The sequence below is a fragment of the Macrobrachium nipponense genome, chromosome 29 (assembly GCF_015104395.2).
Source record: "Macrobrachium nipponense isolate FS-2020 chromosome 29, ASM1510439v2, whole genome shotgun sequence".
NCBI lineage: Eukaryota > Metazoa > Arthropoda > Malacostraca > Decapoda > Palaemonidae > Macrobrachium > Macrobrachium nipponense.
In genome coordinates this window covers 16,090,433-16,115,432 of record NC_061092.1, presented here as the reverse complement: position 1 = coordinate 16,115,432, position 25,000 = coordinate 16,090,433, and the positions used below count along the sequence as shown (strand labels likewise).

At 36.1% G+C, this 25,000-nt stretch overlaps 1 protein-coding gene across 6 annotated transcripts in view; it reads right to left on the bottom strand.

Moving 5' to 3' along the window:
• The window catches only part of LOC135206154 (uncharacterized), a 235,153-nt gene that overhangs the window by 104,996 nt on the left and 105,157 nt on the right, over positions 1–25,000 (bottom strand). For all 6 annotated transcript variants that reach the window (XM_064237422.1, XM_064237426.1, XM_064237427.1 and 3 more), the window contains exon 3: positions 10,306–10,370. In XM_064237422.1, coding sequence (XP_064093492.1) covers positions 10,306–10,332 — 27 coding nt within the window. In that variant the 5' untranslated portion in view covers positions 10,333–10,370. The remainder of the gene's footprint in view (positions 1–10,305; positions 10,371–25,000) is intronic.

Here is a 25,000-nt window from a genome sequence, read left to right as displayed (position 1 = left end):
AAGGTGTTTTGTGGCCATCAATGACATTATTCTTAACGCGAGACGTTGCAAAATCATCGTCAATGACAGTAATCAAAACCCAATCGCTGTTAGGCAAATGCTGATAATATATTCTTGACAATTCATTTTTTTTTTTGTAGCCTTCATGATATACTGCAGACAACCGTCATATAAACTGCGGCCCTCAATGATGAAAGACACCAGGTACCAAGATCACTACTGATTTCACTGGCAGGGGTTCATACATGTTCTTCCAGAAATCAGGTCTAATTCATTGCGACCCAACCCCGAGACTGACGACCTCGGGATTTTTGCACATATCACAAGGAAGACTTTTAAAACAGACGTCGACTTTGTGCACAGAATGTTTAACATTGAACTTTTCGACTTCAATGTACCTCTAAAAGTAAATATAAATATGCATGGGTTATACTGCAAGCGTACCTTGTTCACAATTATGGTTTCCAATGATTGTACATGCAAAAACACAGGGATAATTTACATATATATATATATATATATATATATCATATTATTTATATATATATGTGTATATATATATATATATATATATATATATACAGACACGCATACATACATACATATGCAAATTGAGAGAGAGAGAGAGAGAGAGAGAGAGAGAGAGAGAGAGAGAGAGAGAGAGAGTAAACAATCCTCACATATCCTTGAAAGTTCTGGGACAAACTCCAGAGTTTCCTACTGCCATAACAATTCCCCAAAAGAATTCCGAGGCCACAAAAGGGCCCCACGAAGGAAAGGTTCCTCGCTGCCGTCGTCGTCAGGTGGTGACAAAAAGGTAAACAAGGCCTGGGGCGGCTTCCAATTGTTCGATGAATTAAAAAAAAAAATTAAGAGTTACAAAAGGAGACATATACAGATTTATGTGCGAGAACAATACGAAAGCTCAAGAGAGAAATGATTTACAATGTTGATAAACGTCAGAGGAAATACATATACAGCGCCCATGTTTGTATTCATGTTATGCCAACGAGATAATACATGGAACTGAAGACGACTCGTAACTTGATTAAACATTGAATTGTTAAAAAAAATCCACAATTATATATTAAAATCTATTTCTATGTAAAAAACACAAAGACTTTCGAACACCGTTCAGTCTTTGTGTTTTTTTACATAGAAATATATTTTAATATATATTTGTGGATTTTTAACAATTTGTTTTCACGAGACTGAATCTCTTAATAAACTGATCGATTTTCAATATACAACTTATCTATCGATGTAAATATGTTTTACAGGCGTTAGAAAATAGACGTACAATGCATGTTTACCATGTATCAAAACGACAAAGCCAAACCCATATGGAAGAAAAAAAAAAAAAAAAAAAAAACAGATCTCAATAAAACAGGGAGGACTTACAATGTACCAAACGAATACGTTGACACAAATAAATGCATTCGACTCCCATAACAAGGAACTTACACTGATTCATTATGTAAAACGCTGAGTTGGATCTGCAAAGACATCTTGTCGACTGTCCACAAGTATATAAATAGATATAAAAAGAACTGTATGACGCAGTGTGAAATGAACAAAAGATTCACGTCTTTAAACACCGAACTTCACGGTCTCCGACAAAATAAAAATGCTGAATTAAAAGATTAAAAAAATCAAATTTAATTTTGACGTGTCTGATTACTTAGATGAGTAAACATTGAAGTTTTAAAAGGTCAGCGATATTTAGCATTAAGTTACATTAACTAAATCCCCTATATTTTATCATCAAAAAATAAATCAACCATCAAAAATAAAACGGATAACTATTTATAAATACATGCTTGCTTAAGTAGGGAAAAGTATTTATATATAAATCACTGAAAATAAAAAATACAATTTACGCTTTCCTCTCACACTACAGGAAAAAAAAACCAGCCTTATTAAGTGTTTTGAAAACACTCAGTAGAAAGGAATTAACACTATTACTTTTATTTCACCGAGTCACTGGTAACTTCTACATTATCGAGACTTGTTGAGTCCATAGGTATTTCAGGGATAAAAGCACATACTTGGTCACTTGCTCATCTTTAATCCATGCTTCTCATTTTTATGCTGAAAACCGGTTCATAGACACAAAAATCTGGTCTTAATTCTGCATGTTTGTACTGAATCAATGTCTCTTCCCACCTCTCGAGTACAAACTTGCATTACCAAATGCCCCCTCCCTCCCTCCCTCCCTCTGTCTCTCATGTACAAATATGCACGATTAGCAAACACAACACAATACCCTCGGTCTGTCCCTCTTTCTTTCTTTCTATGAGAGGTTCACGTTTAGACTTCGTTCATTTTCCTTCCATTTGTTTCATTCGCAAACTCTTGAAATATGCTCTTAATTATGAGGCCCTAGGATCAAGCTAACTGTAAACTCTGCATCGCTGAAAGTGTCTCTTGATCCTCCAGTGATAAAAGTACCGATTAATGTCACCCATTTCATCCGCCAAGTCATAACAACATTTGAGGACACGAACGGCAATTACGAAGATATTTACTGATATACACCCTTAACTTCGTATTCCAAAATTTAGACTAATCGCTGAAAAATCCAAACCTGGTCTAACTGAGAATTAGGTGGTCTGTTTTGAGTTCACCAGGAAAACACCTCGCTGGCGCTCATAACAAGCATAAAGACTGCCATTTCAGCACCAATCAATCAAGAGTTTGTCACCTATCGCGCTAAACGCTGTCGTAAGCATCATCACTACCAACATCGAATCAGCATCGAGGAAACTGACAAAGGAACGACAGTTAGTACGTCACCACAGTGCAGTCCTAGACGTCCCCCCCTCCCCCTCCTTACACCCGCAGGCAAGCACTCACAACAGAGCCCAGTGTTTACCTGGCTCCGTGCCAAAGGCAATGATTAGTTGGTCAGTTTAGATTGCAAACGTGTTTGAGAACTTGACGCTCCCTTCTAAGATAGCCATGGTATGTGTTAATATCAACAAGGATCTCAGGATGCTGAGCAGCGTTTGTATTTCCTACAATTCAAAAGTAAAATTCTGACCGTGACCGAATCCCAGGTCGAGGACAGTGACACGGGCACTTACTAATAAATCTATTGTGCCTCTGTTGACTTACGCACCTCGAGGTGGGGTAGGCATGGCACAAATCACTTCATCCCAGAATATTAGCGGAGAATTGCACTAGAAAGTTACACCTACTGAAAATGTGTGTGTGTGTGTGTGTGTGGTGGTGTGTGTTGGGTGTATATTTATATATATTAGAATTATATAATTATATATACAGATAGATATAATTATAAATATCTATATCATAAATTATAAATATATAAGATATATAATTAAATACCATATACAAATATATTTATATACTAATAATATTATATAACATATTATTATTATATATAATACACACACATTTATTTGTGTCTGCCTTGCTTGTGTAAGTAAATGTTTTCGAAGGGGATTTCTTTTGTGTGAACACTTTTAATAAATTTATATATAAATTTATTAAGTGTTCACACATAAGAAATCCCCATCGAAAACATGTACTTTATACAAGCAAGGCGTACACAAATTAATATCAAAATAATATATAAATATCAAATGATGAAACATAAATATAAATCTGCCTACGCGGCAAAGAAGGGCAGAAAAAAAACACTGAATCGTGGAAATAGCTTTAAAATAGCACTAAATGTTCTCCTAAACGTGTGAGTAATAACCTCGATATTATACACTGCCAAATAGACCGTTCTGCAGTTTGACAATGGCGCAGAATACAATGTAGTATATTCCAATCCACAACTGGAGGTGGGAGAAAATTAGCATCTTAATAGGCTATAGTTCTCCCATATATATATGGTCAAGGTGACTAAGGTCACTGGGAACAAAAAGACTTCCATGATGAAAGGAAGGCATAAATAAGTACTACTGAGTTCAGAACGAAGGCCATGCAACCTTGGTGATTCTGTTGCTGCTGCTGCTGATCCGTTCTGAGCTCCAGGAAAATCAAACATGGCATAAATGGTTTACCTGACGTTGTTTACTTTCCTACTTAGAGAATGCGCGAGGGAAATTCTGCAAACTTTTTCTTTTTTAACCCAGAGACCAATGCCAAGGATATCATATTGCGTTTTAAGCAAAAGGTCAGACCTTTAAAATATCATAGTTTTCCTTACAACTGAACACTCTTGAATGGCGTTGAATAAAGAAAACGGGCTTTGTTAGAAATTGTTTCCTATATCTATATTGTTCTTCTACATAACTTACAAAACACACAGCGTATAAGCAGTTTGCAATTCCAAAATACATTGCAAACTTTCCTGAAAATCAAGCGAACAATAAAATCAAAAGGAGAGACAATCAACATTATTTTATCATAGTTTGGCTTGAATTTCGGCCTCTCGTATCCTCAATTCCGTTGAAGAAAACGTAAAATTAGTGTTATTTGGTATACTATTACAATTAAGTTTTACACTGAGATAAAAGTATATTTCTCGGTTTACTATATATTTTCCAGTTCCACATATAATTTATATATGCTATTCATCTCGGTAAAACTTGACAAAGCTTGCGCGGCCTATGAAGCGCCAAAAAAAACACGAAAAACGTATGTTTTGGCCTAATTTTCGATAACATGCAGTTAAATATTAGTATATATATATAACTATAGAAACGGTAATGGGGGACCCTGTTGGGAACCGGGGTTTTTGGGTGGGGGAACACAGACAGAATAAAGGGCAAATGGATAGTGTTTCCAGGCGTAATTTTCGTAAAACGGTAAGGGGGGACCTATTGGGAAACCGGGTGGGGTGGGTGGGGGAAACAGAGACGACAAAAATTAACACTGGGAAATCCACGAAAACGGCTGTGAGGCTGACCCCTTACTCTACATACAAACCCAATTAACACTGGGAAACCCACGAAAACGGCGGTCGAGAAACTTAGTTCATCCTAACCTATATCTTTCCTTAACCTTATCTAGGGGAATGTGCCTTGACTTAGCCGGGTCCATTCAGCTAATAAATAGATTCTAGGAAGATATATCTCAATAAATGGTGACTTGGGTATTGCAAAGATCACATTCAATTATATTTTAACTGACCTTGAATGATGAACGTGACATCACATCGGAACTCCACAATATTTCAATATAATTTATTACCATGCACGTGAAATAAATTATAGACAAATTTTCTTCAAGTTTTCTGCCATTTAAATTTCACCAAGGCCGGCTAAAACACTCGGATGATTTAAGATAGTAACCCTCCTCCAGTCCTTTTAAGTCCTCCGTTCTCTCTAAATTATAAATATTTGAAGAAAACGGAAGATGGCGTCTACTGCTATGGGTGACTACAAAATATATACCCGCGGCCTGCCCTGGTAAGAAATTATACGTACGTATATGACACTCTTACATTTAAATTTGGAACTTATAAGGTACATGTCCAGCCTGATAAAACTCGTTTAAGAATACAGAAAAAGTTCATTCAACCTTTACTTATTACTTACTCTTTATGGTAAACCAAAGTCATCTCACATTGAAAATGAAAGCAATAAAAATCTTTTCTATTCAGTAAAGAACAACCATCGAATTTCTACTTTCATACACACATAACTTAACTCTCCATATGTAGCTACTATATTTCTTAATATGCACGTACTCTATTTAATACAATGATAGATGTAACCACAAGGAAAGAAATTTTATGATAAACCTTGGCATCAATTAAACAAAAACTAACTCAACACGACATTAATTCACAGATACGCGTTGGCACTTGGGCTGTATCATCTGTGATATAGTTATAAATAATTTGAAAAAACACACTATCAAATAGAAATACCAAAACCAATAAATGAATTAAAATACAAGCATATAATAGGCTTCCCTATTTGAGAGAGAGAGAGAGAGAGAGAGAGAGAGAGAGAGAGAGAGAGAGAGAGAGAGAGAGAATCATCCAGACAACATAATGTCAACAAAAGAAACCGCTTTGAAGTCAAAGGAACTGTATATTACGACGAATCGCCCAGGGCATTCCGAGAGGCAATTTCCTCATTGGTATGAATGCGCACAATGATCTCGTTTAGGCAGAAGTTGCAAAAAGGATGAATCCTGGGAAACCACGGCTGCATTCATCAAATCTGATAAAAGTCTTAACGAGGCATATCATCATCGGAATTATATAACACAAGCGTGGAGTTAATAAAGTTGGATTGGCAGTCACGTTTAAGTACCAGTTCGGTCCGGTTATCAAGTTTAAAATGGAAAATATATCGGCCGTAACAATATTGATTGTTGCATGCAACCTTGGTCCTAATAATCCTAAAGTGCGAAATGTAACTAAACCCTTTGTTAATATCTTATCAATGATGATGTTACGTACAGATTTACGTGAGCTATAAAATACAGCAATAGAAATAATAAAAATTGGAAAACTAAGAACAATCGGCCAGTTGTAAATGACAACATAGAACAAAACAATTCAAGGTCTTTCTAGTCTTACAATTCGGTTTCCCCTACGGCACCTGCAGCAAGGAAGCGACGAAACGTGATGTGATACCAGAGACAATCCATTGTTAATAAGAAACCCCGTTTCTCTCTCTCTCTCTCTTTCTCTAGAGGGAGCCACCCATGATTCCATCCTCCCGCACGCCTAATCTAGACCGTCTCTCCACAACTCCCAAACGCCAGCAGGTGCCTTTGCAGCGCAATGACTTCTGATGAAGGGGGAAATGAAAAATCAGAGACCGACTCCAAAATGAGCTTTGGTCTTGTACGCTTTTGTTCTCATGTGATTATGTCGCAGATGGCCTTGGTGGGAATCCTTCCCACAACCAAAGACTGCTCTGAGGTTGCAACAGCTCGGTCGCTAGTCGGCCATTTTTTGAGTGGGAATAGCCTGACACTTACACTCACGCACCAAGACAGTTTCGGGAATTTCCATGCTTGTTGTTTTATTATGTTGTCCGTGGTCTAAATGAATCGCTCACTTTCTCGATTATTAGCGTTCCTTCATTGATCGCAGTTTCTAATGTATCATATTGGCCTAATCTTTAGAATACTGCTCTTATTCTGAAATTTCAGTTCTTCTCCCATGACTTCCTTCTCGACTGAAGTTAATAAAATTTAATCTAAATAAGTAACACTGCCGCTAGAAATTCTCTAGATACACTATTTATCAGCCACTTCGGTCGTAGCCGTTGCTTCCCTACAGGTACTATTTCGGCCAGTGTTCCGTTAAGTTGAAAATGTTCTCCCTCTTATGTGCCACCATTTTGATGCATATCATTTCTTGCGATTTCGTAACATCCTCCAGATCACATTTCTCATAAATTTCGTGTAGGCCTATGTCCGCGAGGCATTCACTTCTCACATTTAACGTGTAAATCACAAGTCCGAGAATGCCTTGCACTAGCTCCGTGAGTGAATATTTACAACCAAAGCTTTTAAATTCTCACCTTGCTTTTTGTTTCCTGTGCCCCCGTAAACCATCTTATCTTTTTTAGTAGGTGGAAATATCTAATTTTCTACACTAGGCCTAGGCTAGAAAAGCACATCGAATGGCCAGCCCCATCGGCCTTTACATAAGAAAAAAGTAACTGTCAATCAAGAGCAAACGGGAATGGTAGGAGTGGCAGGAGGATGCAGGCAAGAGGTAGGGTAGGGGAGAGTGGGGTGGGGAAGGCGTGGCAAGAATGCCAGTCAATATTCAGTGGCCGCCGGGTATGGCAGAGGTTATCGTCCTTGACTTTTTTTTTTTCTCTCTCTCTCTCTCTCTTACCAGAACCCTGATGCTAACACTGGCATTATGTTAAGTATAACACTCGCCCTGCCCATGTTCCTCGAATGCTAAGTTTAGTTACCGTTATGGCTAAAACTGTGTAATCGGTCTAGTTATGTTTTGTAATTCACTTTCTAGTCTTTTAATATTAATGCCTCGTTCGCTTCCGTAGAAATCACATTACAGTTTTATTTCACGCGATCATTACCTACGGTTTTCTACCTAACAAAATGTACTTTTCCGAATTATTACAGCTACTATAAATGCCATTTAAGTAACAGTAACAGTAGACTTACATTATTTTAAATCCGTTTTTGTAATGTCACATTTTTTTATTTTCCCCAGATATTTTGTAGTTAATTTCTGCATGTTTATGTATTCATAACTAAAAATGATTGATGTGTTTTGCCTTGTATTTTAGAATACAAAGATTCCTGTGGTATGTAACTCATTATCCTGCAATTATCGTACATGCACACAGACACATGTATACAAACATATATACGTTTTATATATACGTACATTATACGTGTATATATAAATATATATATAAATATATAATATATATTTATATATATATATGTATATATATATAATATATATATATATATATATAATATAATATATATGGCCAATTCTATTATCGCTTAATAAATTCCCCTTTGGTTAAGCATATATGAAAATATATTAATTCCGAGGTAGAGCGAAATAGATATTAAAGGACTTTTGTAGTTCGATATATGCATATATATATATATATATATATATATATATATATATATATATATATATATATATATATATATATATACTGTAGTTATTTTGTCTTGATTGTCATCAGCTTGATATATAGAGTTTTAGTTCTCCTCACTAACACTCATTCTGAGGTACCTATATTACCCTTGTGCATATTCCAGCATAATTAATGTAATGTTCACTTTTGTCAAGTCCAAGTCCCTGTAGAATTCAACTGAATAAAACGTAATGTTTAGGTTACCCGTGTATTTATTTATTCCTGTGTAAGAGCTATGGACTACGCCCATACTCATGCAACCCTCTCTCACATTTGCCCCCAGTTTAAAAATTAATGGTAGAAGCATCCCTTGGGGCAGGAGTTTCTCTCTCGCTCTGATGGTAATACCATAGTTAAACGTATGGTTACAATATCAAATCTTAAATGAACAATTCAGCTTATATTTTCTTGGTAAATAACATAGGTTTCTTTTATATCTGCTTTTCTATCTTCAAAGTTAAATCCTGTTAACATTAATTTATCTTTCAATAATACTAAACACCGGATTATTTTATAAAGACGAATTTAACATTCCTTTATCTTTCAATAATCCTTCAAAGGTCATTTAATAAAGCTAAATTTAGCATTCCTTTTACCCTTCAATAATACTTCACGGGTCACTATAAAACCGATTTCAACATTCCTTTACCCTTCAATAATAATATTCCTTCACAGATCATTTTATAAAGCCGAATTTAACATTCCTTTACCCTTCAATAATTATAATCCTTCACAGATCATTTTATAAAGCCGAATTTAACATTCCTTAACCCTTCAATAATTATAATCCTTCACAGATCATCTTATAAAGGCGAATTTAACATTCATTTACCCTTCAATAATTATAATCCTTCACATATCATTTTGTAAAGCCGAAATTTAAAATTTCTTTACCCTTCAATGATCCTTTACCCATTAATTTTATAAAGACGAATTCAAGCATTATAACACGTAGTTCCTGTAATATTTCTCCTTTATATCCCCCATACACGGACTTAACAACAATGTTACTTTGGCCTTCGATTTTCCATAAAATACCCATTTATGATAAACCAAGACTCAAGTTTCCTTAATCACGTTGAATTTCTATAGAATCTAATACCACGATTTTGGTCTTTGAGCGGTGGTTATATACGAAATATTGGACCAAAAGATTTAAGTGAATTTCTTATATAAAAACCATAAAATACACGAGAGAGAGAGAGAGAGAGAGAGAGAGAGAGAGAGAGAGAGAGAAGAGAGAGAGAGAGAGAGAGAAGAAACTGGTTAGCGTGTTCTATGGCCGCGGTTGACCCTAGGTAGAAAATAGGCACTTTTAACCTTCACGCAGGGAAAACCTGATCATCTCTTAGTCATACAGATAAAACTCGTTCGTAAATAAATAAATAAATAAATATCTAAAACGCTTGGAAAATTAAAAATGACATTTAGAAGCAAAGCAGAAACTAGCGTTAGTCACTGGTCGAAGTGGCAACCAGCCAAGTAAATCACTGATTAATTTAAATGAATCAACGCTAAACCAGTCGAAAATAAAACAATAAACGTAAAGCTATTTAAATAAATAAAACAATCCATCAGGCAGTCGAAAGACTGTTGAGCATCAGGAGGAACAGCGCACTTCCCTTATACAACAACAACAGTTCAACCCGGACTGACAGCTTCATTCCTGCAATCGAGAGAAATTGGCTGCAATGGATCACAAAGAAGAAGAAAAATAAGAACTTACCGAATAGGGCGCTATGTGGCAGGTCATGTCTGCGATGGCGTTTTTGTCACGGCATTAGTAGTAATCTGCAAGAAGGAAGGACACCTTTTATTGCTAAGGACACGAGAGAAAGGTGAAGGTTGCATTTAATAATAATAATAATAATAATAATAATAATAATAATTAATAATAATAATAATAATAATAATAATGGAGGGACAAATCCACAGTCATATATATATATATATATATTATATATATATATATATACATATATAAATATGTGTGTATATATATACTATATATATATATATGTATATATATATATATTATATATATATATATATATATATATATATATATATGTACATACTTGTATATTTACAGATAACTCGATACAGATGGCTTTTGGGAATCTGTTCCATTCACAGATGTATAGATTAATTTTTATCTTTAAATATATGTACATATATATAACTATGGATTTGTTTCTCTATTTTAAGACATGTTGCTTCTTGAGTACTTTTTGATGATGATAATAATAATAATAATAATAATGATAATAATAATAACGCAATACTCCGCAGCATAGATCAGAAAACGAGGAAACATATGACAATACACAAAGCACTACACCCAAGAGCAAATACGGACAGACTATACATAACACGAAAGGAAGGAGGGAGAGGACTACTAAGCATAAAGGACTGCGTCAACATCGAGAACAGAGCACTGGGGCAATATCTGAAAACCAGTGAAGACGAGTGGCTAAAGAGTGCATGGGAAGAAGGACTAATAAAACTAGACGAAGACCCAGAAATATGTAGAGACAGGAGAATGACAAACAGAACAGAGGACTGGCACAACAAACCAATGCACGGACAATACATGAGACAGACTAAAGAAATAGCCAGCGATGACACGCGGCAATGGCTACAGATGGGAGAGCTAAAGAAGGAAACTGAAGGAATAATAACAGCGGCACAAGATCAGGCCCTAAGAACCAGATATGTTCAAAGAACGATAGACGGAAATAACATCTTTCCCATATGTAGGAAGTGCAATACGAAAAATGAAACCAAAAAACCACATAGCAAGCGAATGTCCGGCACTTGCACAGAACCAGTACAAAAAGAGGCATGATTCAGTGGCAAAAGCCCTCCACTGGAGCTTGTGCAAGAAACATCAGCTACCGTGCAGTAATAAGTGGTACGAACACCAACCTGAAGGAGTGATAGAAAACGATCAGGCAAAGATCCTCTGGGACTATGGTATCAGGACAGATAGGGTGATACGCGCAAATTGACCAGATGTGACGTTGATTGACAAAATAAAGAAGAAAGTATCACTCATTGATGTTGCAATACCATGGGACACCAGAGTTGAAGAGAAAGAGAGAGAAAAAATGGATAAGTATCAAGATCTGAAAATAGAAATAAGAAGGATATGGGATATGCCAGTGGAAATCGTACCCATAATCATAGGAGCACTAGGCACAATCCCAAGATCCTTGAAAAGAAATCTAGAAAAACTAGAGGCTGAATTAGCTACAGGACTCATGCAGAAGAGTGTGATCCTAGAAACGGCGCACATAGTAAGAAAAGTGATGGACTCCTAATGAGGCAGGATGCAACCCGGAACCCCACACTATAAATACCACCCAGTCGAATTGGAGGACTGTGATAGAGCAAAAAAAAAAAAAAAAAAAATAATAATAATAATAATGATAGTATTAGTATTAGTTTAGTAATAGTATTTCTATCTCTATTATTAAAGGAGATGCTTTTATATTTTGCATTTAACGATACGATAGCTTTTAATGTCACAAACATATTGATAATGCCAATACCAGTGGTAATATAGTAGTTAAATAGCATCGCTTTTATAAAAAATAACGAGTAATAGTAAAATCTATATCAATAATAGGCCTACTAGTACCGCTAATATGGTAATATAAAAGAATAAGCACATCTACTACTACTACTCTACTACTACTACTACTACTACTACTACTACTACTAAATAATAATAATAATAATAATAATAATAATAATAATAATAATAATAATAATAATAGTGTGCAATACAAAACCACAATTATATATTAAACTAATTACTATATAATTGTGGATTTTTATTACACAATGTTTTCCACGAAATTGTGAATTTCTTAATATAATAATAATAATAATAATAATAATAATAATAATAATAATAATAATAATATATTAAACTATATGCTATATAATTGTAGATTTTTATTACGGATAGTTTTTCACGAAACTGCGAATTTCTTAGCAATAATAATAATAATAATAATAATAATAATAATAATAATAATAATAATGATGAATTCAGACAAATCAAAAGAATCGCAAGAATTTGGGGGAAGGGAGGTGTTTAAGGAACGCCCAGCAATGATTTCAGGAAGTTATTCCAAGCGATACTTTTCTCTGAATCAACAAATTAAACGCGTTGCATTTCTTGAGTACCTCCCGTGACCATGAATAACTCACAGTTACCTCATTTGCAAAAGAGACAAAACATAATTTCCAACCCAAATTCAATATTGATTCTTGGCAAAGCGAACCTTGCTGTAGTTATATAACAGTAAAAAAATTGATGTGGTATTGTACTTTTTTCTCTTTCACTTATTTTATAAAGAAATCCATATAAGTACAAACGTCTAAAACTAAAATCAATTTACGTAAACGTCGAAAAGATTCTAAGTTCGGTCACTTGCCAGTGATAAGTATCATCTAAGACACCGTGAATGACTCATACATTAAATGACGAGAAATTACGAAAATATAAATATATTTCAGTAATCTAAAACCATGCTCAGGAGGCCATACTTATCGTGTTCATGTACTGTAATACACAGTCTTCAGCCCTTGACTTTCCATTTCTTCTCATGGCTGAGCGTGATTCACGATTTACAGAAAAAATGTGTAAAACAAAGATAAGGTTCCAATAGATATATATGAACATACTATATTATATAACGTGTATATATATATATATATATATATATATATATATATATATATATATATATATATATCGGAAAACTTCTAAACTTCTGTTGCTCAGCAAGTCTTTTGAGGTGAGGTTGCCAGCTTATACATCTGGCACGACTCCCCTACTCCCCACCCCCTCCCTTTGGTTGTAACGATCAGGCATCCAAATCCAGCGCTGAAAATAAGGCACAATGCATTTCTTCCCTTGTGATCGATCGCGAGGTCTCGAACTGGGGAGACGAAGTTGGGGCCACTTAAAGTCTCACAAGTGTTCTATTTTAGCCGTTCATCTAAATCTCTCAATGGCATTGCATAAAGAAAGCCAGAATCTGTTATGAAAAGTTTTCATTCAGGCCGAGTCAAAGTGCAACAGTGAGTCGCGGCTGGGTATGCTGGCGTGAGTCAGTGGTGGGCATTTTCCCTACTAATCCTACTAATGGGCAACATCCTCCTCTCCACAGGTGGCGACCTCTTAACAAAAAATGATGACGATGATGACGATGGTACTCAAACGTTGAATGTGGCAGTCTCTTCGTCCGAATCACTTCTTTTTCTGCCATGAGACGACCTCAACATGATCTTAAAAAAATGTTAACACAGAATTGTATATCCCCATCAAAGGACCCAATGTATACGTATATACATATATATTATGCATACATTGCTCGTTTTATTCTTAGTACGTTCTTAGTACCTTGAATGGTAAGTTAGCCTCCAGCGTTTTTGAAGTACGTCTGTGCTTAAGTGCTCTATTCTTACTATATTGTTTGTAAGTGTCTGTATTTAAGTGTGGAATCTGTTCTTGACAATTTTTATCTTTATATGTTCTGTCTTTAGCAATTTTTTTGCTTGCTTTTGACATCTTTTTAAAGTAAAGTTTTGTAAAAATAAAATATAATTCATTTATATTAATATACTGTATTTCACTGCAGATATCCCTGATGATGTGATTACGTATCATGAAACGTAGGAATAAATGGTCACTATGGCACCTGCTGTTGTATTCCTGCCCTTGTTCTGGATTCGTATAAAAATGTATAAATACTGGGTGTCCATAAAATCCCAATACCATTACAAGTATTTATTGGTCAGAATGGTACTGGGACTTTATGGGCACTGTAGATACATTAGATAGATAGTATATGAATGACACTAAGAGCAAGAAATAACCAAAATCGAAATGTCGACTAGCGTAGAGTTTACTAGCCTCTACTGAACATAACTTTGTGTAATAATGCTCCAGCGTTTTATAACAAGCGCCATTGTGAGAACTGTTATTTCTCGGAACGTTAACCAACAACAGCAGGCCATACATTTCATACAGAGAGAGAGAGAGAGAGAAGAGAGAGAGAATTGAACTGAATATAGAATTTAGGCCAAAGGCCAAGCTTTGGGACCTATGAGGCCATTTAGCGCTGAAACGGAAATGGACAGTAAAAGGTTTGAGAGGTGCAGCAGGAGGAAAACCTCGAAGCAGTTGCGAATGAATCAATTGTTAGGAGAGGGTGGGAGGTAAGATGGAAGAAAGGAAATATGAAAGGAGGTACAGTAAAACGAACGGAATGGGTTGCAGCTATAGTAGATTCACATCAACCGTACTTCTGATGCCTAGGCCAGTCCCTTACGACGCTCCTGATTGGCTGTTGATAAGCCAATCACAGGGCTGGAAACTCTCAGTCTCTCGAGAGAGTTCACATAGGCAGCATGTATGTTCCACCTCTCCTGAAGGATACTTTTGAAAGACGTATTCCTCAGGAGAGGTGGAACATACATCCTGCTTATGTGAACTGTCTCGAGAGACTGAAAATTTCCAGCCCTGTGATTGGCTTATCAACAGCCAATCAGGAGCGTCGTAAGGGACTGGTCTAGGCATCAGATGTATGGCTGATGTGAATCTACAATGGCTGCCGAAGGCACGCTGCAAAGAACCTTAAGTAATGCCTACAGTGAACTGCAAGAGGTACACTTACAGGAGAGAGAGAGAGAGGAGAGAGAGAGAGAGAGAGAGAGAGGCAAACAATCATAATGATTCTGCAAAAGTCATAAACTAGTATGATTTTGTGTTGGACGCATCACAAAATCTTGGGCGACGTCTTGCTTCCCGCGCGATGTATGAGAACTGTCCCATGATAATGACACGAAACGAGGGCTCCCCTTGATTACCCAAATCAGAGTCCCGAACTGCGCACAGTCCCGGTTCACCGGAAGTCGAGCTAAATGAACCGGAGACTATCCCGCCCTCACGGCTGCCGACAATTCACGAAAAATTACCCCAACACAAAAGAGGAAACATTATGTCACGACCAATCGCAACAAAAGATACTGCGGGGGTAATTATCGTGCATAATGGTACTGGGAAGACTGAGACGAGGATACTGGACTGTTATCGTTCTTGGGACTGCGCCTTGCAAGGATATTAGATAAGGAGAAATAGGAGAAAGTCATAGAAACGACAGAAGAAAGGAAGAACGCTAGAGTGACTAAAAAGACGGGGTATTTTGTTGACATCTTGCCTTAAGTTCTTGAGTAGGGTAAGTGAGAAACGGAATGTAGGAATCTCACGTGAGTAAGACAAATAACCGCTTGAGAGAGAGAGAGAGAGAGAGAGAGAGAGAGAGAGAGAGAGAAGAGAGAGAGAGAGAGAGGTGCAAGTAGAAAGAGACAAAAAAATCTTCAAAAGATAAAAATAAAATTTCAAAAGATAAAAAATCTGAAAGGAGTTGATATAAAAACGAACATAGCAACAGGAGGGAGGAGATAAGCATGGATGAACACAAATAAACAGCGAACACTAAAAAAAAATGGAAAAGGCAAAAAAAATAAATAAATAAATAAAGAAAGAAAGAAAGAAAACGGAGTGATGATGATCAAATAATAATCATGCGTAATCTGTTCCGAAACGTAAAAGAGAAGATATATAGAAGAGGGCGAGAAATAAGAGACAGGAAGGGATCCAAGGGGAGGAGGAGGAGAGGAGGAGGAGGAGGAGGAGGAGGAGGAGGAGGAGGAGGAGGCCACCTATTGCAAAATCGAAAGCAGCGGAAGGGCGGAGATCGATTCAGCCATGATTGTTTTGTGTATATTTAGGTTGATGACGCACACGGTTGCCAGAATGGTTGGTTACACGAGCGAGGCTGCAAAATACAGAAGCCCTCACGGAAAATAGTGATGGTCCTTTGATCACATAACTAGGCCGCGCAATGAAACAGGTCGCCATGAAAGGATGAAATGTTATCTGTCTATATAGTTTCAAAATATTCAAACATGTTTCACTGAGTGGGACTGGCTAACCATCACAAACCATAAAGGCCCCCCCCCAAAAAAAAAGAAAAAAAAAAGAAAAAAAAAGAGAGAAAGAAAAGAAACATTATGATCACTGCCAAATTCACGCAGAAATGGCTAAATCGTATTTGAAACCAAAGTACAGAAAGCCTCCATATAACAACAGTCGCTTCAATCACCATCACATAAGGCCCACCATCCCATCAAAGCGTCAATCCCCTACACAAACTGCGCCATTCCACTATATATATATATATATATATATATATATATATATATATGTATATGTATATGTATTTCTATATATATATATATATATATATATAGATATATATATATTTATATATATATATATATATATAATAATATATAATTTCTGAAGCTCTTCATAGTTATTTGATAATTAAAACTATGCAGATTATACATGCAATACCCAACATTATCAAATGCCTTTTATGTTAGTTTTATTCACCTCATTACAAAATCCAACTACTTTCAAAACCTGATACATAAATAAGAAAGGTAAGTAGATTATCCAGCAGCACCTGACTGCTGTTTTTATAGGGGACAAGGGGATCTTCATTGTACGCGATTCAAGCTGCCATCAACTACCGCAGATAATGGACCCCGACCTGAATTGCCATATCTGCAAACCACCCAAGGAGTCAGGTCCTCGGTCAGTCAGAAGGTCATTGTGACTATAATATTATAGTCAACCACAATCTACGACGGCCTTCCAATCTGGGAGCCTAGTCGTAACTGCCATTTTTAAAGGTCTAGCAAAAGCAATGATGATGATGATAATGCCATAAAATCTGACTGAACTACTCTCTTAAAAGGTTAACATGTTGGGACGCAACGCAAAGAACACGATAAATACATGGCAGCGAAAGAATTTGCCACTCGGGTGGTACCAAAACCGAGCTGAAGGAATACTTTATAGTCGTTAATTCAGAGTAAGAAACTTTACTCTTCGTTTATAAAGTAATTTAGCGCGTAAACACCCGTAAATTTGCTTCTCGTGCTTATTTGCAAAATATACAAATATTTGTGCATACGCGCTCGCATAAAAAAAATGCACGCGATAGATAGGTACACATAAATAATAACAAATGTCTTCGTTACGGCAAAGGTAACGCAAACTTTTTGGTTTCATTTACTAAAACAAAATGATGTTTCGTAACGTAACACATCTCTACCACTGCCATTATATCCCTCCCAACAAGTTTATTGCTCCAACGGCTTGAGAAATTCTAACTCTCATCCCCTCGGCAACAACTCAAAACTGCTTTCCTCGGCTAATAGTGTGAGAAAGTCCTCGGATGGTAATCAAATACTTACCTCGGTATATAAAAAAAAAAAACACTCCCTTCTCAACTTAAGCTAATTGAACTTTTCTGACAAACAAATTCAAAATTAATTTTTTTAAACATCCATCTAAAAGAAAATCCCTGGCAAAGGCAGCAGCAACATTACATTTTGCAGTATTGGGTGAGGGAACAGCTCACCATAATAATGCATTACCTATGTTACTTTGATATCTATCGACAAAGGTGGTTCAATTTTCACCTGAACATAACTATTTACCGATAAAAACAAAGAACTGATTAGAATTCTACAACAACTTTTCAACTTATTTCTTGAGTCTCTCGTGATTCTGTTAACAGTCGGCAGTTCAATCCACACTAACAGTTATTTTTATAAATGCTCGATTTCACCTTGATCGTCATTAAGTAGTCTCCTCACTTCGCTGATTCTGTATCCCTTAGTTTTCTTCCAAATTATTATTCATTTAAATCATATTCATCTTACCTTCTCATATTTATCTTTATATTTTTATGCATTCCTTTGCCAAGCCTGTTTAGCAAATTGGTAAAGGTCTTACCTTCGTCCATGTTTGTTTTTGTTTGTTTGTATGGTGTTTTTACGTTGCATGGAACCAGTGGTTATTCAGCAACGGGACTAACGCCTTTACGTGACTTCCGAACCACGTCGAGAGTGAACTTCTATCACCAGAAATACACATCTCTCACTCCTCAATGGAATGCCCGAGGCATTGACGCTCGACTACAACCAGCTTTCAAATAAGACTGACCAACAACCCAGCACCTCTTTATCCTTCCCTAACACTGACCCACATCTTAACAACCTCTTTTTATCATCCACTAAGTGAATTAACAACCACCTCAGCTTTCTATTCTTCCCTGGTCTTCATCCAACTTTCACCTTCGCTTTCATTGTCCTCACATCCCCAATAAAAAACTCGTCAAGTGTAATAACACGAGGAGCGAAATAGCCTTGCTGTTTTGATGGGTGTCCATTAAAGTAAATGCAATGTGTGTGTTTACCTTTGTGCGTGACCCTGTCATCTTTTTGGGGTCGTTGTCTCCATAACCGTCCTTGTTAGACGGGAACTTTGCGTGTAATGTTAATTTCACGCATATTTATCCTTCAAATTTTGTATTTACTTTTTTCAAAACATTCTTCGGCACGAAAATTTTCCATATAATTTTATATCAAATATTCGTTATACACAGGTCGATTTTAATCCCAATCATAATCCTTTTATTAAAACCACCTGAGAAATAAAGTAATCCAAAGAAAGACTGATTAAAATACTCATATTCCCCCTCCTTGAAAATCTTGTCTCACACGTGTCTTAGGAATGTAAACTAACCAGCAAAACTCTCTCTCTCTCTCTCTCTCTCTCTCTCTCTCTCTCTCTCTCTCTCTCTCTCTCTCTCTCTCTCTCTCTCTCTCTCTCTTTCAAGGATAAGTTAATTCTGTAGGAGATAATGATGAGACGACTGATAAGCGGCCCCAGCTGTGTTCCAGTATTGTCCTTGAGATCAAGGAATGTCTCTCTTTCTTCAGACTTCAGATGGGAGCGGAAAAAACAACAAAAGGTATTAAACAAATGACATCAAACAATAGATACAAATTTATGCCACGCTCTCCACGTCTCTGCTCTCTCTCTTTCTGCATCTCTCTCTCTTCCTCATCTCGCTCTCTCTCTCTATCTCTCTCTTCTCTCTCACTCTCTCTCTCATCTCTCTCTCTCTCTCTCCTCTCTCTCTCTCTCAGCCTACATATGGAGGTTAAGTGAAGTGTTGATTCTCACAATTTTTAGCCACAACTCTACGTTCTATTTGAATGTGACGTGGCAACCCACCTCCTCATGAACCTTGTTTTTGTGTCTTCTTTTCTTTTTATTTTAACAATATAAAAAAAGTACCATTCAAGTCAAATAAACTATTCATAATAAATTAAAAACTTTTGCAAACATCACTGAAATTAATTATGACACTGACTTCATGCAAAGATATATAGAGATATAAGCTTGAATACAAAATTAGAAAAACCACCAAAAACAGATTATTTAACCTATACAACGACAACAGCTTGAAGTTATGCCATTTTTAAAACTAAAGCATTTCTCGGAAAGTAGCGATTTTATCTATGATATTAATTACGCAAGGGTATCGAGAAGTCTCGTGGCAATGCATCAATTCTGTTCTATGTGGGTGACTTCACCTGAAGAGTATTGCTGAAGAACATAGTTGTTACATATGTTTCTTTACATAGCTATATATATATATATATATATATATATTATATATATATATATATGATATATATTATATATATATATATATATAGTATATATATATAATATATATATATATATATATATATATATATATATATAATTGCTGAAGCCACAGGGAAAGTTCAAAATGAAAAAAGACAGAGTGCCAAGCTTGGCACTGTCTTTTCATTTGAACTTTTCCAGTGGCTTCAGTTAATGATAAAAAATCAAGTGCTTACTTTTGTAATTTCTTAGTTTACATATATATATATATATATATATATATATATATATATATATATATATATATATATATATATATATATGAATGAATGAATGAAGTCATTTTTACTTTTACAGAAAAGTGAATAGTTCTTCCTTAACGTATTTCCTGTTATTCTGTAAGGTATAACCCTGAAGAAAGGTGCAATAAACCAGCAAACAAATAAACAAACAAACGGAAAAACTGGAATTCCAAACTTCCCTTATGTTCAGAGCTTACTCAATATTCTAAAAAATTAAAGTAGAGTTTAAAAAAACACAGCAACCTTTAGCGCTTCATGTTACAAGTAATGAAGTGTACTTGAAATTTCATAGGTTCTTAAAATAGGGAAGTTTGTCGTTTTTCCTCAAACTTAGACCCAAGACCCATTTTTTTTTTCTCCAGTACGAACCACTTGCAATCATTTCTTATCCATTTCTGTACACGCCTCAGGAAATACCAAGTGTTTCTGAGCAGGGCTTAAGTCGTCAATCTGCCGAATAAATCAAGTCTTGAATAGCCTTTCAGAATGCATTATCCAACAAACAAAGATCACAATAAATTCCACTCGCATGCATAGCAAGGTGCACATGTGACTAGGTTGACGTATCAGACAAAGGTCAGGTCTAATCAGATCACGAAGTCGTTCCCTATTCCGGCAAATTTATCCCTGACATGACTAACTGTTGGACTTTCGTATAAATAGTTATCATTAACTCCGCTCAATACGTCAGCAGAATTCATGTGAAAATTCTGCGGACTATTTCCGCAAACTTCTATATAATATGATCGTCAGATACAAGTCACATACCCCGACATATATTCGTATTTAATTTTCAGCAACACAATTCGTATTTAATTTTCAGCATCACACAATCCTCGCGGTAATATTATGTATCTCATTTCTTCTCAGAACTTGAATGCATGTGTTATGTTGACCAACCTCCAACACGCACAGTTCATTACATAACCCACACCAACCTTATGTCTCAACTGATTATTCACTCTTCTTATTCAATCAGAATATTTAGCCTTTTCCTTCATGTGCATTTAGCAACAACACATCAGTATTAAAACCCGGATCTGATACAAATTTTGGCTTCCAGTGACGTTATTCGACGTCCATAACTTCTGCCAGGCTCCCGATAGCTCCATCTGGGCTGCCTGAAATAGTCATTCCAAATAAAGTTAATGGGACTTTGATCTTTGAATGGGGTATGCTCATATGGAAGATCACGCTGCTGCCTGTCAGTTTAACCTCATAGCTTAAATTACTGGAATCTTAAGTAGATCTCATTTTTTTTTATAAAGTGAACAACTATCAAAATGAGAGTGATAAAAAGAAATGAATCAATCTTGTGACATACAATGAAAATATCTTGAGAGAGAGAGAGAGAGAGAGAGAGAGAGAGAGAGAGAGAGAGAGAGAGAGAGAGAGAGATGACTGAAAAGGGCAGTTGAACTGATTCTATTTTTTTTGAAGAGAGAGAGAGAGAGAGAGAGAGAGAGAGAGAGAGAGAGAGAGAGAGAGAGAATGATGACTGAATAGGGCAGTTGAACTGATTCTGAGAATAAGTGAAAGGATCTTCAATGGGATGGGATGTGAGCAAAAAGAAATGAGAGAAAAGGTTTTACCTCATTGAGAGATGAGGAGATTTTACTCCGGAGAGAGAGGAGAAATTTTACCTCTGTGAAGTAAGAAAGATGTTACCTCTGAGAAGGAAGAAGAGATTTTACCTAGTGAGTGGTGAACAGACTTTACTTCAGTGAAGAAGTGAAGAGATTTTACCTCGGTGAGAGAAGAAATTTTCCCTCTGTGAAGGAAGAAAAGATTTTACCTCAATGAAAGTAGACATTTTTACCTCTGTGAAGGAAAAACTGATTTTACCTCAGGGAGGTACATAGGCGATGCACAGCTTTCTAAAGGTATGTTAGTATCATTTCCAAAAACCAAGTATTCGTGTCGAAATCATTAAGAAAAATGACATCTGAAACACAACACCAAGATATAAGAGAACATAAAAATACGAAATTCTTTTTGTAAATTCAGTCTATTGCAGGAAAAGGTTTTACAGTTTTTAAATCTAAACACAAATATAACATTATTTATGTGTAAACACATTAGACAGTTTCCATTTTCCTTCACTCGTTATGATTCATTGCAAATGAAACAAGTCGCCTGTGACCACGGCTATTTTTGGGAGGTAAGATTTAGTTAACCCTATGCGCCGACCTCCTCTGGTGACATCAGTGGCCACCCATCCAAGTATCGACCAGCGATATAACGAACATATGCTACGAGACAATGATTGGTGGTCAACATTGCTTATTTTTTCAGGTCAAAAGACGAGCGATTTGGGGACCTGTTCCCTATTTTTCAAAGTCTTTAACAATAAGTAAATTACCTCACTCATGGGAAAGTAATATAAGCTTCTCAACTCTAACCTATGACTTTAACATCCCACGGATTAGCGAAGGCTTCTAGTTTCCTCTGTGACCTCCCTACCTCTCGAAAAATTAATTTCAACCTAAAATGACATATATATATATATATATATATATATATATATATATATATATATATATATATATATATATATATAAATCATTTGGTGGATATGACTTTTATACTTCTTTGTACTACAGGGTGTCCATAAAGTCCCAGTACCATTGCAAGCTATAAATATTTGGAATGGTACTGTATGATTCTCCGTGATGTTCTGCATATTAACGTATTGTTGAAAACAACTCAATATCTCCACAACTCTGAAACCACCGATAACCTCCTATCATCATCTGTGCTACAAAAGGATCCTTATATTCGTAACCACATAATGGTAACACGCGCTACATAACTCAGTTGTAACGGAGAAGCCTTTTGACAGCGAAGCCTGTCCAGGCAGAGTGAAGGGAAGTGGGATTTGGGCAGGTGGCAAAGGTATTGCAAAAAGCATAAAGAGCACAGAGTGGGTTCCAACCAGTTCTGCTGCATTCATTGGCTCCTGATTGAACGCTGAGCATCGTTCATTTACGTTGACTATCATTCAGCCGCGCCGATTTCTGAGGGGTGATAGATGCCCTGGGAGAGGCTCAGCTACGTCGCTCGCATTACGGAAATGGTTGAACATTGTGAAAGACGCAATAAGAAGTTAAATGATAAAAAAAGTCAAAGACAACGGGTACAAAAGAGGTAAGTTTAGAACTGTAAGACGGTTACGATTTGCAAAGTAATCCGTGAAAAACAGATCTCAAGGAGATGATCGTAGACGTGACCCAAAAGATCGCCACCCATTGGATAAATGGTAGAAATGACGTAAACAATTTTTGTTTACTCCAGCGCCTATCTGAGCAACCAGGACTATATACCAAAGATATCTTTATTGCACTTTTATACTAAAAAAATTAATAAAGAAAAGAGGAGCAATCATGTATCGTAATATTAATGTATATATATATATATATATATAGATATACATATATATATATAATGTGTGTGTGTGGTGTGTGTGTATATACATATATATATATATATAAATATAATATATATATAGTATACATATATATAATAGATACAATATATGTATATATATACTAGGTATATATATAATGTGTGTGTGTGCGTATGCGTGTGTGTGTGTGCGTATGGCGTGTGTGTGTGTTGTGTGTGTGCGTGCGTGTATACACACTGCAGTCACAAAGGCAAATTCAAGTCTCACTCTCATGAAGGCATCATCCCGTTTTCTCTGGAATTAACCGATTCAGTAATAGCGTAGTGATTCTCTCCTAAGCTGGCAGAAGCTCACCGGGGTTGGTTATCAATCTCTCACATCACGTAATTGTTTAGTTCCAAAATAGGGAGACTAGGAGCATGCGGGCGGTTGCAGAGAGAGAGAGAGAGAGAGAGAGAGAGAGAGAGAGAGAGAGAGAGAGAGAGATACCACTGATAGCAAAGGGCAATACAAAAAATTGTGTTTGCATATGTGAGTGTGTGTATGTGTACCTGTGTGTGTGTGTGTGTGCATGTGGGTATGAGAGAGAGAGAGAGAGAAGAGAGAGAGAGAGAGAGAATACCACTGATAATAAGGGGCTTTTGAGATAAAGCAATACAAAAAGTGCGCATGCGTACAGGTACCTGTGTGTGTGAGAGAGAGAGAGAGAAATAAATGGGGTGTGGCTACACACTATTTTGTCCTCCAAATATCTTCGACTCATGCCAAGAAATCAGCACAAGCAAGTTTGCAAGAAGGCCTCCCTCTCTCTGCAACTTCTCCAATCCTGAGTTTCAATCAAAACATTCTAACAACTTTGTGACTTATCAGACTCCATAGAAAAGGAGGTAAAATTCAATGTCAATTTTGTATATATATATATATATATATATATATATATATATATATATAAGTTGATTTTGTTATTAACGAATACAAACCACACCCCCGCCCCCTCCTTCCCCCCCCCCCCCCACAAAAAAAACAATAATTCAAGTTGTTCACTAAAAGCAAGCTAACCTAAAAACTATTTTCAAAGACTATATAAGGCTAATGATCTTGGATCTCCCAACAA